Source organism: Phaethon aethereus (genome assembly GCF_964289735.1).
Source record: "Phaethon aethereus genome assembly, chromosome: 13".
Lineage (NCBI taxonomy): Eukaryota > Metazoa > Chordata > Aves > Phaethontiformes > Phaethontidae > Phaethon > Phaethon aethereus.
Genome location: NC_138589.1, coordinates 18,906,121 through 18,924,472, shown reverse-complemented (window position 1 = coordinate 18,924,472; position 18,352 = coordinate 18,906,121). Strand labels below are relative to the sequence as shown.

The window sequence follows — 18,352 nt, the reverse complement described above, 5'->3', positions numbered from 1 at the left end:
ATTCTAAAGACACTGCCTTGACCTTTACTGAAATCAAAAGTACAGAGAAAATTAGGATATTCATTCCAAAAAGTCCTTTTTAAAGTGAAATTTCCCCCCCCCAATAAAGGTCAAACTTTATTATCTATAAAATTAATACTGTGTCCATCAAATTTGCTCTTACACATTGTGTCAATTCTGTTTGGGAAGATACAGGAACTGTTTAGATCAGAAACAACATAATTCATACTTAACTACCCTTCTCTGCAGTTAATTTGATAATGCTGAAAAACAATATCACAAAGTTAAAAAGAGTATCATAAACAACTAAATTATTTCCTGCAGTGGAATGACTCCATTTTCTATGGTCCATTCATGGTTGCTGTCCTACTGGTAAAGAACAGTTCTGTGATTTACCGAAAAAAGATAAAAATGCGATGGATTTATATAAAGAACTACCAAGCATGAAGCTTCTGGTTTTACTTCTGACAGAAATCTTGAACATTTTACAAATAAGAAAAATGCCCTGGCACTTGTCCCCTGCACTGAAGCGTAATAACAAGAAGCCAGTGCCTGCTGAATCCAGTGACAGATTCTCTACTGACATCAGTGAAAGGGTATGATAAAAGTATCGCCGTGAGTTTTGTTTTCAGCTCTCTCCACTCCTCACCCAAGATAGCACACAAATGTAAGGTCATCTTAAAAAAAGGTGACGATGGGACGACAGTATCTGTTCTGTAATTATATAAACTTTATATGCTATGAATACAAATCGAAAAGAATATGTTTATTTACTGTTTTAGCGTATGTTTAAGGTTCTTTATCAAGGTCCAAGGTTTCATCTGATTTTAGAACTTCGACTTCTTATAAATACTGTTAAAAATTAGCGCACAACTCCCAGACACCCTGCCACAGTAAGCAGCATGTTTGCAATCCCTTATACTGACAATTAACAACATCGACACTGCTGAAACTCCTGCTACGCTCTCGGAAACCGGAGGCGGGGGGAAGATGGATTAGGCGTTGCTGCTGTGGCCCCACGGCCGTACAGGCCTCTAGCGGAGCTGGCTCGTCTAGGCAGCCTCGCAAGCGCCCGTGTGGCGCTGGGGCTGGACTGAGGTGCTCTGCCTTACGCCAGGAGCCGCGCTGGGTGCCGACCCACGCCGCCACACTGTGCCATGGACACTACCTGGGCTCTTCTGTATTCCCCAGTTAAGAACAGGAAAACCTAAGGCAGCTCCGACTTCCTCGGTGCATGTGCCAACACATCTCAGATTTGACTTAGAGAGAAGATGAAAGGACAAAGGAAACAATGACCTGCATTGAATGCTTTTGAAAAAAAGCATCTCTGATTCAGTATGGGGTCTTTTTGACTCTCTTCCCTTCTTGCCCCTGTCTGTTAGCCCAAGCAAATGACTTGCTCTATTGGAAATGCCTCTGAATTTTCAATTTACCACCCTATCTCATTTGGCAATTCTTAATCCTGCCTTTGGCTGCCCTCTCACAGAAAAGTCCTAATCATATTCACTGGTATTAGATAGGCTACACTTATTAACCTGAAGAAAGAGATTTACAGTTTGTGGACAATGCTGTTTTAAAGAGAATGCATATAGTTATGTTCAATCTGATTTTTTTCCTTTTTAAGTTAACATAACCCTCTTTTAAAGTCCTGAAAGAATTCTGTATTCATTTCATACAATCCTATCACAATTTGTCTGGTCACCTAATATAATACCCCTTTTCAAGATGGACATTAGCTATGATGGCTAGAAAAATAATGTGGTTTTCACAGCTTTGCTAGTTAGCATTATCAGTGGCCTGGAAATAAGTTGGGGAACACCTTCCAGGGATGTTATCAGTCCCAGTCATAATGGCAAGGGATGAGGCAGACCCCCAAACCTACCCATTGAAAGCGATTTTTAAAACTTGCTTGGCTGCTTTAGCCACAGAGCCTAAACTGAGACTTCAGACTGGCAGCACCTATGTGTAATGGCAGCGTTGTTCCCTCTGCGAACGGAAGCAACCCCTCCGCACGTGGCCGGGGCGTGATCTGAAGCTCGGCTGTCTTGCTGCAGCCCTGCCCAGCACGAAGCGGGGGTCCCCGGCACCGCTGCCTGGCAGGCGCGACCAGCGGCTGTGCATGACACTGGTCCTCCCGCTCCTCTCAACTCCCACAAACTCCTCTCGTACATGTTTATACAGACCAGCAGATAACTTTTCCAGTTACCTGCCCACTTGTAAGTTTAATGTGTCTCACAAGCGGTTTGATAATTAATCCAGGGGTGATACAGACCACAAGGCTTAACATCAGCTATTTAAATGCTGCTACTTACTGCCACTTCCGCACGTGTCTGAGCTGCATACAGTGAAACAGTACAATACTCCTGAATGATCATTATTAACACCTTAGCATGACAGTACTAAATGCACACATGTGGTTTCTAATTACTTCATTCAAAGAAGTCAATAATGTGGAAGTAGATTAGCTCCTGTGCTAACGGTACTGCAGAATTACAAATAAACACGGTAACAACAGCTTGAATTAGACCCAGTACCTTAGCTGAACAAGATCCCTTTTCTCTAACCCATGTTAAATACTTTCTCTTACTCTGCTGTTCAGCACACAGACACCTTTCCCTTCTGTTTTTTTTCCAGAAGGGAAAAAATTCTGGGAATTAAGAGGGGTCACCCAGCAGTGAGGTTCTTGGCTTAGAATAGATGAGCAAGGCGTGTTACTGCCCTAAGCGCAACATAAAGGTATACCAGAAAATCCACTTTCATTTGGACTGGTTTCCACAGTTGGAAATATTCAGCTTCTTGCTCCATCTATTCTTTTTGAGGATAAAACACCTTTGAAACATACACAATTTTGTCCTTTTGATAACCCACAAGTAATATTATCCTGATTTATTACTTCCATTGTGAGATGACATTTCCCAGTGTACCAGGCTTTAAAGTTGCATTTAAAAAAAATCTTTACCCAATAGCAAGTAAAAGACAGAAATAAGTTTAGTGCTATGTTTTTCCATGGAAATGTCCTAAAAAAAAAAAAGTATATGAATATATAAATAAATCATCATCTCAGCAGAATTTTTTTTCTTTTATACTTAAGGCGATATTTTCTTTTTCCTGTCAGGCCCTGCAAATGTTCCCTGAGTCATGTAGTTACAAAAATGTAGAATTACTCTCCTAAAAGAACATTTTACAATTCATCACCAGGGCTAAACCAGCTGCAGCTGTGAAAAAGTGTTAGCATATTAGCCGTTATATTACAGACAAATCTTTTATTTAATTTTTGCCTTTAGCACTGGAGATTTGGAATGTTCAGGATTTTCTCTGCTCCAAAGTCACTCACTGAATTTTCACTAGATAGTTTGATTTTGTTTATATTTGACAGAAGGAACTTTAATCCACACAATATGTAAAAAATATTGCATTTTAACAGGGGTTTTTACTTATGCTTTTATTGTCATTGTATTGAATAGAATAGAATTCAGCGTATCAGGTATGAGTTGTTACTGGTATTTAGGTGCCTTAGGCTTACTAACTGCTCAAATATTATGAAGAAATTAACTCTCATAAAGATGATTTATTACTTTCCAAGAATGTTCATAAACTATTTGCATCTAGCATTAAGATCTTGGTGTAGGAATGAATCTGTGAGACGTAACCTTAAATCAAAGCTGTTCTAAGTCTGAAGTTTTAAGTTAATTCCTCTATTTTCTGTTTCACACAATGATCTCTAATACCTTTAGGTGGCCACCTAGCAAAGTGCTGAATGGTATGCTTAACTTTACCTGCGCACCTTTCTGAATAGAAAATTTCAAGCAGGGAGAAAAGTCACATACTTTAATGAATATGATTGACAATAGTTACTCACCACTGTCTATTGCCAGAAAGAGAGCAGTGTATATGTTATTCTGAACATAAGGAGATTCCCGATCCAGGATAGCAGTGGTGCCAATGGTACCATTGGTAGGGTTAATTTCTAACCAACCTGCTGGATCCTTGTACACTGAATACCTAAAAAAAAAATATATAGAAGTTGTTAACAGATTATACATCTAGACATAAAACAATTACAGTATTACAAAAGAATATGTCTTTGCACTCACTGGCTTTCATGCGGTGGATCGCTTAATACTTAAAAAACACAATTTAAACCTTGTTCCTTCCCTTTGAGATAGTTCATTATTGTTAGGCTTATTTGACATATGGAGAACTAGAGAGAGGTTTGAGGCAATGTCTTTGGATACATATGTCCCAAAGCTTAGTATGGAAATCAATAGTTGAAATATTATGGAGGACCTGTTTCCTACGGCTGTGTTATACAGCCAGAGTACTCGAACACTTTCAATGGACCTCTGCATCAACACTGGTATTTACAGACTTCATGAATCCTCTCACAGTCCTCCTTTTTCCAGACTCAAAATTCTGGTTGGACTAGGAGTTATGGTTTTTTACTTCTTTTTGGACTGTTTTTCATTTTTTTTTCTTACAATTAGTTATTTTGGGTAGGGCTGGAAATGTAATAAATGTGGGGTATGGTAGCAAAAAGAGAGTCAGACTATGGATTCATTAGGTCTAGTGGGAGCTGGTTATATGTAGACCCAGTTTGCACACATTTGTTCTGCAGTCTGTGATCTGTAGTCTCCTGCTTCTGATGATTTCAAATAGATGCTCAGAATCTTGGAACAATTCACCCGCATACTTGTTGTCTAAATAAGGATTTGAAAATGCTGTCTGTCAAGATCCCTCAATACAAAATCTGCTATTGTTCTTTCTTTGCATTAATCACCACAAATATTTAGACCTTGATACTGGAAACATTTAGAGAGATTGTGGAGTTTATGCACTAAGAACTGCCCTACTTGACTGAAGTAATAAACATAAGAATGTTCATGATTAGGGCCTAATTCTATACTCAGTTAAATATATTTAGTAATATAACAAGACAGAGCTGAATTAACTAGTATCAATTCCCTCTCCAATGAAATGTGTTAATATTTTAAATGAAAACTCCAATCATAGAATCAATACTTAGTATAATAACCCGTTTATCTTTTTTGTAGTGAATTGTTATAGGTCATAAACAGTCTACAATCTACTATAGACATTTTCAATTATAAATAATTGGCATGAAACCTGTTGTTTAATAAGTATGTGCTTAGCCAGGGCCTCATAGTGGCTTTCATCTGAAAGGTGTCCTATGCGATAATGCTGCCAAATATCAGAGCAACAATTTCTTTAAGGAATAATAAAAAATAACAGGTTATTAGAGGTGGGGTGGAAGGAAGTAAAACGAAATAAAATGGCAGTTGCTAGAAGAGGAAAGAATAAATTGCAGGCCAACAAAGAAAGTCATGGTCTCACTGAATGCCTATTTCAAAGGCTTGCTTCGGTCTCTTGTGCCCTCTGGAAAGCAGGAAAATAAGTTGTGATTAGTTGCTAGACCAGTCTCGCAGACTGTGAAGGGATGTCCATTATCATAGCTAACAACGAGGGGGCAACGTGTGGCTGTCCTATCCAGCTGCCTTTCTCCCCCCAGTCCTCGTTTCAGACCTCTAGGTCCCATGTAGCTTCTGCTTTTTCACTGTCACTGTTTTGATCAGGCAGAGTTTGAGAGCTTTGGATTTTTGCTGCGATCTCGGAACGGTGAGCAGAGCCACAGCTCTGAGCTGTTAGATGTCCAAGATGGCCATCAGCGTCATTCATTGTTGATGCAGCAAATTTTACTGTGTGTGAGCAGTAGGTCTGATCCTCGGCTGAGGGTGAAAGATAAACAATTGCAAATGACTTAGTGCACAGCTCAAGGTTAAATTCTGTCGTTAAGACGGCACTGTAAAAGACTGTTGGATGAACTGAGGAACAGATCTCTTCCATCCCTCATGACAGGAACTTCCCCTCCAGCATTTGAAATAATGCCACGGGAAGGTATCATTAAGTGAAGATGTTTTTTTCTTCCCCATGTGAGTTAGGGAAGATTAGAATGGATTTGACTTATCCTAGCCTTTGAATAAAAAATTTGGCGCACAGACACCACACTATTTAGCAGGAAGAAAACTTAATTGTTAAAAAGGGAAAAGTTCTGTGCAAAGTGGTTTCCTCATGGATAGATGAGGCAGTGCACATACAGGTACTCAGGCCTGAGAAATACAGGACAGAAACATTGCCACCTTTTCCCAGCCCACAGAGCAGGTATCCATTACAACTGGATTAGCTGGAGGCAGGGCAAGACTTGAATTTATGCCTTAGAAAGCACAGGGCTCCAGAATCCCTAATGAATTTGCCATGTGGCTCACAGGTCCATTTAAATAAACTATTCTATAGAATATATACTTCAAAGATCGATAAAATACTCTTATTTCAAAAGAACGATAGTCCAAAGAAAAGAATACTTAGTTTTGTCTTTGAATAACAAAATTGCTTTTAGTAGAAAGCCTTCTCTTAAATTCATCAGAGAAATACCTCTCACCAGAAAAATCATCAATTGCCTCAAGATTTCTTTGATGTACCTCCAGGGGGAAGTGATCTTATCCTACAGAAGATGAGCATGGCTAATTTCAGAGGTGCTAACACAACATGGTCCACGTGACTGCTGTTCTTTACCAAGGCTTGAAAAATGCAACCTCCTCAGGGTGCTGAACCCGGCTGACTTTTCCATGGCACACAGGAACCCACTCGTGTTCGGGCAGTGAATTTCATGAGCTATTATCATACTAAAATAAAGGACAAATTTGGAAACCAGAACCTTTTGGAATTTATGAGAAAAAGAGGCAAATACTGAAAACACTTGGCTTATTCATGTTGCCACAAAAGTACTCAGAGTTTCACCACCAGCTTCCCCAGAAGCGGAAATTATCCCTTAGGGAATATGTTGAAAAGAATAAAAAAAGCAAACTCTAGTGCATAGTGAGATATTCCATCAACCCAACATGTCCTTCCACTTAATAACCATTTAAACATTAATCAATACTTGAGCTTTATCTCACATAAAAATGAGTTACTAGAATAGTAACGATGCAGATCATTATTTCATTTCACTTCTTTGTTTCTTTTTTATTGTTGTTTTTATAACTTTGCAACAAAGGTATGCACAAAAATATGAAACAAGGGCAGCCTAAACAATTCCTAGTCTATTGTAAAACTGAAAATTCTCAATTAACCCCGAAACAATTTAAGAAGATTCAACACTTCTAAAGTAATGAGAATTTAAAATGGATTGTATTATCTTCCCTGATTGCTCTACAAAGCATTGTTGGCTGTGCAAATAAAAAACTGAATTGTATAACCTGTGATTTGGCACAAGATATTGTAAAAGTAGTACTTTGTTTTTGCTGCCACATTTTTTACTTATTGTAAGAGTATATTGCAGTACAGTCAAGATAATTGTTCTTTGCTCATTTTTTTGAGGGCTCTGCTAGCAAAAGGTTTAGAATAGACTCATTAAGAAAAGCACTATAAAAACTCAGAAGTATAGAACACAAAGTTTCACATTCTACTTTTGACTGTAGTGGGATCTGCTGATTGCACAGCAGTTTTGAAAATCAGACCATTTTTTTAGGTGGTTACACATGAACTTAACGTGCCTGCATGTACCTCCTCAGTTTTGAAAATCTTAAGTACATTGATACATCTGTATGGATGTATCACAGAACTATGTTCTCCGGTGTGCCAATTACTGTTTATTTTGGACTTATTCTACATTGCAGTACTGAAATTTAGAGCTGCTTTGTGGAGTTTATGTATTTTGTTGGGGATTTTTAAAATTTTAAACAATGACAGCAGCTTACAGTTCCCAAGGGTTTCTATGACAACAGGGCATGGGCAAGTGGGTGCAACCTACTGTGATTGTGACCTCGTTGCACTAGGTTCATGCCCGTGCATGATCTATAAGTCAGGTATTGCAAAGGAAGTAAAAAAACAATTCTCTTAGACTGGAAATCATCTGCTGCAGAGTTTAAGTATACACCTTAAATATAGACCTACCAACAGATGCAGAGAGGCTATAGATGCAGAACAAGAGAACACAAATCAAAATATGCACATGGTCTACGTGGTGCAGAACTAAAATAAAGTCGCAAATACATGGAAATACTTTAAAATTTATAAATGGCATTTTCCCCTTCCTGTAACACAGGAAAATAATTCAGAGAACACCTCCTGGGGGTGCTGGCAGCCGTGCATAGTGCCGGTGGCTGTCAGCTTGATTAGCACAGAAGATCGTTACACAGAACAGTGGCGATAACATGGACGTAGAAATCTAATCAGAGCCACAACCTTGCACTAGCCACAAAAAGAATTTCACAGCCGACAGTGCAATAGCCCAGGGCGTCATAGGAGAGCAGCCAGGCATCTAGGCACAGAGTCAGATGCTGCTCTTGGCAAGGACTTCCAGAGCTTGGTAGCTGCCAGACTTTTCCCATGTGGAGTCAAGGGGTCTTGGCTCTTACGCTTTAACAGAACGAGGAGGAAGACAAAATGAACCAGTGCCAAATCTGCGCTGAACGACCCATCTGTGCCAGTTTGATGTGCGGCATTGACAGGAGTTAAGGTGAGCAGTTTAGACAGGCTTGCAGTTTTCAGCCTCGCGTATCTGGAGACTGCTCAAGTCACACTGGACAGAGACCAAAGAGATGCGACAGAAAACAAGTGGTACAGTGGCATTGGCCCCATGCAATATCTGACTGATTCTGCACTTAGGCTTTGCTATGATTATATTTAACAGGGTAAGAGACTGAGCAAGTTGACATCGTGGTGGACTAGTGAGCAAGGTTGCTGTGGCTGAATTAAGACGTGGAGAATTGGACTTTGAGTTCCGGCTCTGTCACAACAGAATTAGGGAAGCCCTTTAACTCATGCTATGCCCCCAACTCACCTTCTTTAAAATGGTGAGGATGTATTTTGCCTTGAAAAGCTGTTAAAAGTATAAAATCTGTAAAATAGTGCAGAAGAACTGAAAACATGTAGCAATGAGGGACATCAAAAGTACTGAGATGGACAGAATAGAAAAGAATAATTTAAATAGCTTTCTAAAGATGCAGAAAGATATTTACTGTCATTTTCAAATTGTACCATTACTCATCTCTGTAATTTTTTTGTTTAAAATAGACTTAAGCCCAGATGAGTAAAAATTCATATTCTCTGTGATACATACGCATGTGTGTCTATACTTACTGGTCTTGGGTGAAAAGGAAAGTGTCAAAGTATTCATAGTAACCATTTTCATAGTGTTTCAATCTGAGTGGCAGGAGTCAGTATCAGAAATATAACAAAGCTTATTCATACATTAGATTTCCAAATCATATTCACTGCTGTTATGGATCACTACTGACATAAGTGAAAAATATCAGTTGAATAGACCCAATATTTCACCTGAGAAGTACAGATACATATTTGTATTTTGAATGAAAAGCATACACATTATCCACATTTTTGAATCCATAGCAGTTCACCTACAATTAGGTAACATACTGAAGTTACCATACCTGTCTTGCTCCTGCTGGCACTACACCATATAATGGCAGTCTCTCAAATTTTTCTATACGCTCTTCATGAACTATTCAAGTAAAATAAGCAGTGGGGAAAGTAACTTTGTATTGTCTGTGCCTAAGAGCTCAGCATGAGAACTCCCTTTTGCCTCCAAATGAAAAAAATCACCAAATACAGACATTATGTAATCTTTAAATCAAGCCAATATGAATTTCATCTCATTATATTGAGTCCACGTGAAAATCAAGAGTGACTACGCCTAGGAAAAGATTCACAGGTATTTGGGAGAGACTGGTGTAGCAATTACAGCATAATATACGTGCCTATGTAAACAATGATGGTTCTAAGAGAAAGACAAAACCACTTCCCAAAATATAAGTGTAACATTAAAAATCTGATTTAAAACTGCATTGTGCTTCATATGCTTTATGTATGGATAACATAGCATAGAGCTTTAGAGAACAGCCTGCTTCCCATCGTGCTCCATCTTTTCCACTGTGCTATCATTACCTTTTGCCTGCACTAATTATGGCAGCATATGGCACCAGAAAGAGTAGAAAGGAAACCTTATTGCAACACAGCAATTCTCCAGCTGAAATCTACTCCACACTCACTAATGATGACACACTGCAATTTTTCTGCTATTTGACTATACGATAACAAAGGTATTCCAGCTCCCATACTGTTTTATGTTATAAGCTTTAGGAGAGCAACTTACATTTCATATATGTATATTCACAGTCTTGCGCAGAAGGGTCTCTAATTGCTAACCCATGCTGAATTAAAACAATAATAGTAATTCTCTAGCATATATTACATCTAACATTGTCTAACATTTGATTTTGTAAATATATTTTTATGCAACTTCCAGGCTTGGTTTTTTATTTTAAAATGTTTGTGTCAGTAAAGACATTGGAAGAATGTCTTTGGGTTTCCACTTCTCTCAGACATTGAAAAACAATGTTGACGAATAAAATATATTAATTTTAAGGTGCAAGTGAATATACAGGTTTGCTTTCCATTTTATACCCAGATGTAAAGCTACTGCCTAAAATCTGCTGCTGCAGCCCCTAAACACCATGTTGTACAGGTCAGTAACAGATGACCTGTCCTTGTGTTTGGTGTGACAAAGCATGTCTTAACAATAGAAAGGAGGCATTATTAGGGATAACTGAATCCACCATATTATCAAAAAATTCTGGCCATGAAATAGAGAGATTGCCAGCGAGACTTGTACTTACCTTATCACATTAGCTTAAAGTATACTACCAGTTAGCAGTTCTGTGGAAAATCAGTTATTCAAAAGGGCTTTTCATACCTCCTTTCAACACCACTTCCTCATGTGCTTTCCCATTTGGATACCCAAATACATTTTTCATTCTTTATGACTCTTGAAGAGCTCTACAATTTCCCCTGATCCACGTGACAGGATGTCTTCATATCCTTCTGTATGAGGTAGACTGAGAGGCTGGTAGCTTGCCGTTCGATTTGGAAATGCCTGGATCAGAACATTACGCTTTTCACATCTCTTTCAATGCTCAGCGATGGTCTGTCATCCAACAAAGTGCCAATGCCAACCACCCATCTCCGGTGCACTTGGCATTGGTCTGCCCTAGAAGTTTTGTGCCTTCTTTTGCAGCTCCTTTTAAATGAGCGCATGCAGTCAGCATGGCAGTGTTGTCAGAACTGTAAAATTATGGGCACAAGATCATGACAATTTCACTATAACTTTGCTGTTGCTCGGGGTGTTCTGTTATGCAGGCACAACAGAGTAATAATTCAAAGCTAAGCCTTTTTTTCATAATTCATTAGCAATTCAAATAACACTGCCTGAAATAACAAAAGCATGTCAACAGGTAAATGGCTGTGTGTTAGGAGAGAAGGGCAAAAACTGATCGGTACTGTTTTTCATACATACACAAACTACGTTGCTGTTGGCAAGTGGATATGCAACGCTACCCTGGCACTTGCTAAAACCCCTGTTCCCCATTGCTTTCAACACACTGCTCCGTACCCGGGCGCGTGGGCCGTGTGCTTCCTGAGGGAACGCACCAGGCAATTTCACTGTATTTATAGACATATCGACTGCTCGATGTGCTGTTTGCAATAGGTCTATGGTTTGTACACAGGAGACTTGGCTACTAGGCAATTCAGGTATACATGTGACGTTTGAGGATCCGGAATAACAGTTTGGCAGTTTTGGGGAACAGGGGAACACTAAGTATTCATAACAGAGCTAACGAAGATCCCTGTTGAATAATGGCAATAGGTTTGTCATCCGATGTATAGGACACCCATAAGACGATATAACAACACATGCAGCCCTACCAAGTCAGCCAGCTGAATTAGTGGTTCTTTAGTTGTAGCATTTTTCTTTTCATACCTGTCATATGAATCAACAGAAAAAAAAAAAAATCCTGCATTAAGCTCAGTGCTATTAATAATAGCCCATTACTAGTACTAACTAGTACTAGCTAATTTACAGCTAGCCCAGATATCTATCCACCATGCTGCGGACACAACCTAAAAAAGTATTTCCATTACAGGTAAGGACTAAAAAGCATCCGGAGGGTTTCCTATCACAGGGAAAACAGAAGCATAAGAGCTTCACCACAGAACACTATTGAGGCAAAACACAAGCATTTATTCACCTCGAAAGCTACCAGCCAGGTTACAGAGGTTATAAGAGAGATTATAAAGGCAACAACCCGTTAAAGGGCTTTTTCAGATCTTTTCTGGTCAATCATATAAATGTACACGTTGATTACTGATCCTCAAGGCTTTCAGAAACTGTCTTCTATATCCTAACTTTGCGATGCCACAAAATGATCACTGACAGTTTTTAAGACCTGTTTGAATCTTAAACCTAATCGCATCTGGCCAAAACCTTGACATACATGTATCCCTTGTAAACGTGCTCTATTAACAGAGAGTTAAGAAGCCCCCAACAATCTTCAAAAGATCCTATTAAAAAGTCAGAAAGGAAATCTAAAGTGTCATCTGTTTGTACTTTCCATTCCCCATATTTGACTTATACACTACAGATGGCAAACTAAGCATAGTTAGCCATCTTTTCCCATTAAATACATGATCACACAAAATGCATGGTTTTGAATTTGGATTGCAATGCTGTTACTAAAAGTGTAGCTATATGCTAACTGTGCAGTAGGCTGTAAAATATCTCCTGCAGAGATTTGGACATGCTTAAATTACTTTGGCTAGATTCTTTAAAATAAAAAATAAATAAAATATACAAAGCAAATTTAACCAAAATATACTATTACTAATCAGAATAAACATATCATTAACAAAAACTAAAACCTGACATAAATCAGATTTTCTGGCTACATTATTGAGATAGGTATCAGGTTAGACGCATTTTTAAATTTACTGAAGATAGAGGATTTATGCAGTAGCCATTTTTCAGCTTCATGGAACAGATTTATGGGCTTGCAGACTGTCTGTATTTTCACAGGCTGGAAATGTCAACTTAGAGTACAATTTAAAAAAATAAATTAAAATCCCTGTCAATGTTGTGCCACAAGTCACTCTGTGCATTTTTGGTCACTGAAAATTCATGTTTCTTTGATAAACTGGACATATTCCAGGGTGAATTCATTAGCTACGCACTAGTGCATAGCTTAGCTCTGCAGGTCGGGCATCACAATCTTTGTAGTAACTCACTGCAGCAGTTTTTTCCCAGGTGATCTTGAAGCATCTCTCAAGTTTCTAGGAGTTCACATACAAACATAAGCATGTACACACTTCATTCTAACCCTATCTGAATAGGCATCGTACTGCTCTGGCTTCAGTGCCAACCTGGCACATGAAATAATGTAGTAATTCTCTTCCAAGTGCATGCATACCTGTTAGGATGGGATATACACACTACTAAATTCAGTGGCGCTGTGCTAGACTGATATATGTTGATTTTTAAGACCTAAGGTTTATACCCATCCATGTTTTGAAATTTCATTTCAGCCTGTTCTAAGGAAATGTCTATTTTACAGAGAACTAGAGCAGGAATGCTGGGGTACAACAGGGCTGAGCATACCACTGAAGTTCAGCAATTTTTACTAAAACTCCTCTCTGCTGTATAAACACAGAGTATTCTCTAGAACAATATTCCATTTGAGCTGCCTACTTTCAACCTTTCCGTTTATGAGTAATATAATGGTATTCATGGCAAGAAAAGAAGTCTGCCCAATGCTTTGGAGGACAACTTGTCTCTGCTACAGCCTTTCCTCGCTGGTATGTGTCTTATATCAGTAAGCCACAGGAAAGTCTGATGAAAATGTAAAGCAGATTTTTCAGAAATATTCCAGCTCTTAGGGGTTTTTGTTTTATTTTTACAATTGAAAGTGTACTTTTTTGGATACAACATATTAAAAAGGGCAGACAAAATAGCAGAATGGAAACTCTAGACACTACTTGGTCTATACCACCATGCCATTAAACTCAGAAACACTGTAACATTCTATTTCCAGTTTACAAAAGTAAAATTCCAATTTAAAATTATAATTTAAAAAAAATGGTTAGAAATAATAAAAATTAAATCCCTCAAAGTGTATTTTCTATAAGCAACAAATCTTGGTAGGAATGATTTTGCTTAAAAACAAAACAAACAAAAAGAACAAAAAATTTGCTTACTTCAATCTTTTTTGCAGTTAACTGGGCTGTAATATAAATATTATTTTATACGGGCGGGAGGAGATTATAATGCTGAAATATCTCTGTTCATGGAATTTTCTCTTGGCTTCACTCAGAGCCAAGTGCAGACCCAGCAGACAGAATTAAGTAACATACCTCTCACAGCAATGTTTTTTGTCTCATTCAGGTAAAAATGAAGTATTGGCAATACAGGCAAACTGGAGCATACGGAACAGCGTAAAAGGTCAAACGAGAGAGCTTCAGCCGCTCACCCGTGCTGCTGATGGCAGATCGATATATACCCGATACAGTCTCCTGCTGCTTACTGAATCAGAAGGAGCACAGTGGAAATTAAGAGTCAGCGTTATAAAAAGAAAAGTTGCTGCTATTCTGCACCAGACTTGGAAGGCAATGAGCTCCTTTGCTCGGACACTAATGGCCAACCATTTTCTAGGCTGGGGCTCTAATCTCACAGATTTTAGCACTGGAAGTGGTTCCTGTGCCCAGAGGGAACAGTTTGCAGGGCTGCGACCACATTACAGACAACATTTGCTTCTGCACTTTTTCAATTATGCACCCCACCTCTCCACCTGAGCAAAAAGATTCATCGTTTCAGCTTTATTTTGCTTGTCACATCAATGATTTAGCAGGTTGGCTTTCGTCACAATTCTCTATCTACAATGATATGATCAAAACAGAATGAAAAATTAGATTAAATCCAGTTTCTAGTCCCCTGCCACTAAGAAATATCAAATGAGAAAATGGTTGACTAATTAGTTATTTGTGTGGAGAAACAATAGGAGTAAAACCCTTGGTAAACATGAAAAAAGTAACAGAAGAGTTATTGCAACTCAAATAGTAGTAAAATAAAAACCCAACAACACAAAACCTACATCAATTAATCAAACGAAAATACTAAAATTGTAGTAATGAGGCAGTTAAAGAAAACGTTACGAAAAGGAAAATATTTTTTGTTATTATTGTACAGTCTTTCAAACATTTCTCCATAGCAAGACCTAATTTTCAGTGTTTTTTTCTTCAGGGCAAAAGTTGAGGTGTAACAAAAAAAAAATCCACAAACTCATTTATGTATTTTTTAATCAGAAGTGATTAGGGCTATGGTTAAATGAACCCAGAGGCTATAACTATCTGAATTGTTCCTAAAGCTAGGGAATAATACACCATATCTGGGACTAACACACTAGTATAATCAGGCTGTTACTGTTAGAATAATTGTCGACACATGCAAATCAGTAAAAGTTTTTTCATTGCAGCAATCGTGCCTCAGAAGCTAATCAACATGAGATGAGACGGAAGTTCTTTTATAAACTACCCAGAGAAGGTTTTGCCAGTAAAACTCTCAAAGCTTCTGCACATGCCAGTTCTTTGCAACTGTGCTCCCTGCAAAAGCAGCTTCTCCCACTGCAAATCCATTTGCTTTCTCTTTCGAGCAGGGGTCCTGGTAACTCTTGAAAAGATAGGAAATTTTTTATAAGAGCTCAGCAGATTCCCTACTAAAATGTCGCTATTGAATACTGACATGAAATAGCACATTTCTACAGATGCAGCGCGAGGTACTTTGTTCTAAGGGATGGGCAGAAGAGGCGAGAAGTGGCTCACTACTGCGAGTCTGTCTGGGTCAACGCAACTCCTCTTGGGCTGAGATCCTGCTCTCAGGAACTGTCTGTCCCAGCAAGGGATTACTTTTGCCAACTGCCACAAAACCTCAGGTTTGCCCTGGCTGGTACTGAGGTCACAAAGAAAACACCCCTGCTCGGAAGCGTTCCCCCGAAAAGGCAGGGCAGGGGAGCCGCCAGTCTCGACTCGGGTTTGCAGACCTGCAACCGGGTTTGGATCCTGTGTGACACGAACACAGTCAAAGATCCAGCCCTGGCCCTGTTAACATCTATTAACTCTGGGACTCGTCTCATAAAGAAGGAAGGGAATTAATGTTTCTGAAAATTAATTTCCAAAAGGAAAGTGTAACGAATCGGTGAATATGCTGAATAATCATTTTAGCACAGTTTGTGTCCCGTGCCAGCCTAAGGCCTTTCAAAGCAGAGGTTAGTACAGCGGGCACTCCCTGTGCCCTGCGTTATCTATTTCTTTCACACTCGCTTGCCTCCTTTGTTTCCCTTTTGTTGCCTTTTTCTCAACACAACTTTTCAAAGAATTACAGTCCGGTGTAAATCTAGAAGATGTTGGGACTAGGCTATCCCAGAGATGAGGAATAACTCCTTGCCATCCTGAAAACAATTAAAAATGGAGTTCAGAGTTATTATAGGCCATTCTCCCTATTGCCAGAGGAGCAAGCAATACTCAGGAGGACATTTTTTGAACTGATTCCTGCAGATTTAGCAGAATGACTTCTTTTGATACTAAACATGCACAACTTTTCCCATTAATTACCGATGTTCATTGGGAAGCGAAGAACGTTCACAAATGACACGAACAGAAACAACAGTGTCTAAGTCTGAACATACACATGAGGATTCTCTGGAACCACAACTTCTGGCTATTCTCAAGGCATTCAGAATTATTAATAGCATGACTTTTCTCTATCTTACGTACTACATGTCGTAATTTTTACCTCTTCAGTGCTGGAGAAAAGGCTAGGAAAGAGTGCTGAAACTATGAATTTCATATGAATTAAAACTGAAATGCTCCCTTGATTTATGTGGGGGAAACTACACTGGAATTTGAGAGAGTTAAAAAAGTGAGGTATTTTTGTCATGCTTGCTAGTAAAGAAAATAATTACCTCTAGCAGAAGATTAAATTATGATCCTCAAGGTGAAAGATGATGCTTTTGTCAGTGTTTTTAATTTTTTAAAGAATGCAACTTTTACTAGGGGAAAAATTTGCCCAGTATTTATGAATTATAGCTTTCTCTTTTTTTTTTTTAATACCTTTTTGAATTAATACCTATTAGTACCATTAATAAGGGGGGGGAAGAGGGGAGAAGACGACAAGAAGATTAGCCAAAACAGTGCAGTTGCAAATAGAGGAATCTTGTGAATTGTTAACAGAGCTGAAAGAAACTGTAAACGTTACTGAATGGACAGTTACCTAAAAGTTAATGTGACCTTGAAAATGTAGTAGCTCAGTGAAATCTATTCTAACACAGAAACCTGGTTTGTAGCCACAAAACCCCCAAAATGTTAACAAGATAGATGTTTTGTCAGAAAATAAGTTCCAGACTCACAAACATCAACCTTGAAGTCACCAGACAGCATTAGTTAAAGTCGTAAAAGAGATGCTGCAAAGGAAAAGTCTGCTCAGTCAAGTCAAGGTCAGGAAAGATAAGGTGGAAAGGTTCCAAGCAATGAAGAACAGGAGGCTGGGTCTCTGTCTTGGATAAAGTGGGCAATATTCATCCCTTAAACCAAAATGTGAAGTATCTGCTATGAAGAACACATAACTAGAGTAAAGGACAGACCCAGTGATTCACGAAAAAGATATCACCTCAATCATATGGCAATTTTTTATTCCTAAGTAACTCTGTGAAACAAAACTTTCATTATAAAGGCCAAATACTTCAAAGTTACTTGAGACCTGGCTCCTAATTCCATGCAATTTTTCTTCAAGAAAAAAAAAAAATTACGTCTCCCCTGGCTATATCAGGTATTTCAGCCAAAAATTTACATAAAACTATATTTACTGTGATGAACCAGCATAAATATTTTCATTAGCTTTTTCTTAGCTTAGCAACAAAGGACGAAGAAAAAAGGGACTAGCATAAGAAAGGACAAAATTTAACACACAATAAATTGACCGTGCAATAAGTAGCAATTCAGAAAGAAAATCTGTGAAGAAGCTGATGCTGCCAGAAAGGTAATCGAAGTAGTTTCCTGTGCTGACAGAGCTGGGGCATTCCTGAGTTGGCTGAACTTGCACAGGACTTATTTCTAAGATTCAGCTATTTCTAAGGCCAGTGCCGTAATGCAAGAGATGAAAGGAGAGCAATAATGTTCTGCTGACTTCGAAAAGCCTCTGAGTTTCTTGGCAGGTTGCAGTTAGGGGCCTGGCAGGAAAAACAGCGCCATTCCTGCTCCTTCCCTCTCCTTTCCCCATCAAGCACACACCACTGACCCCCCAGCTCTTCAAACGGCTTGTATACGAAGCTAGTGTAACATAAGCAGCTGGTGCAGGATTCCCCCTCCAGAAACTCATTTTGGTGAGATATTGGTTGCTAATCCTATGCTGACAGGAGTGTGGTTTTCACATATTTGA

At 38.7% G+C, this 18,352-nt stretch overlaps 1 protein-coding gene across 1 annotated transcript in view; it reads right to left on the bottom strand.

Moving 5' to 3' along the window:
* CDH13 (cadherin 13) overlaps positions 1-18,352 on the bottom strand; it is a gene marked incomplete at both ends in the record, with an annotated part of 495,274 nt that overhangs the window by 10,820 nt on the left and 466,102 nt on the right. The window contains one exon of the mRNA XM_082005778.1: positions 3,860-4,002. Within this exon, the coding sequence (XP_081861904.1) occupies positions 3,860-4,002 (143 nt within the window). The remainder of the gene's footprint in view (positions 1-3,859; positions 4,003-18,352) is intronic.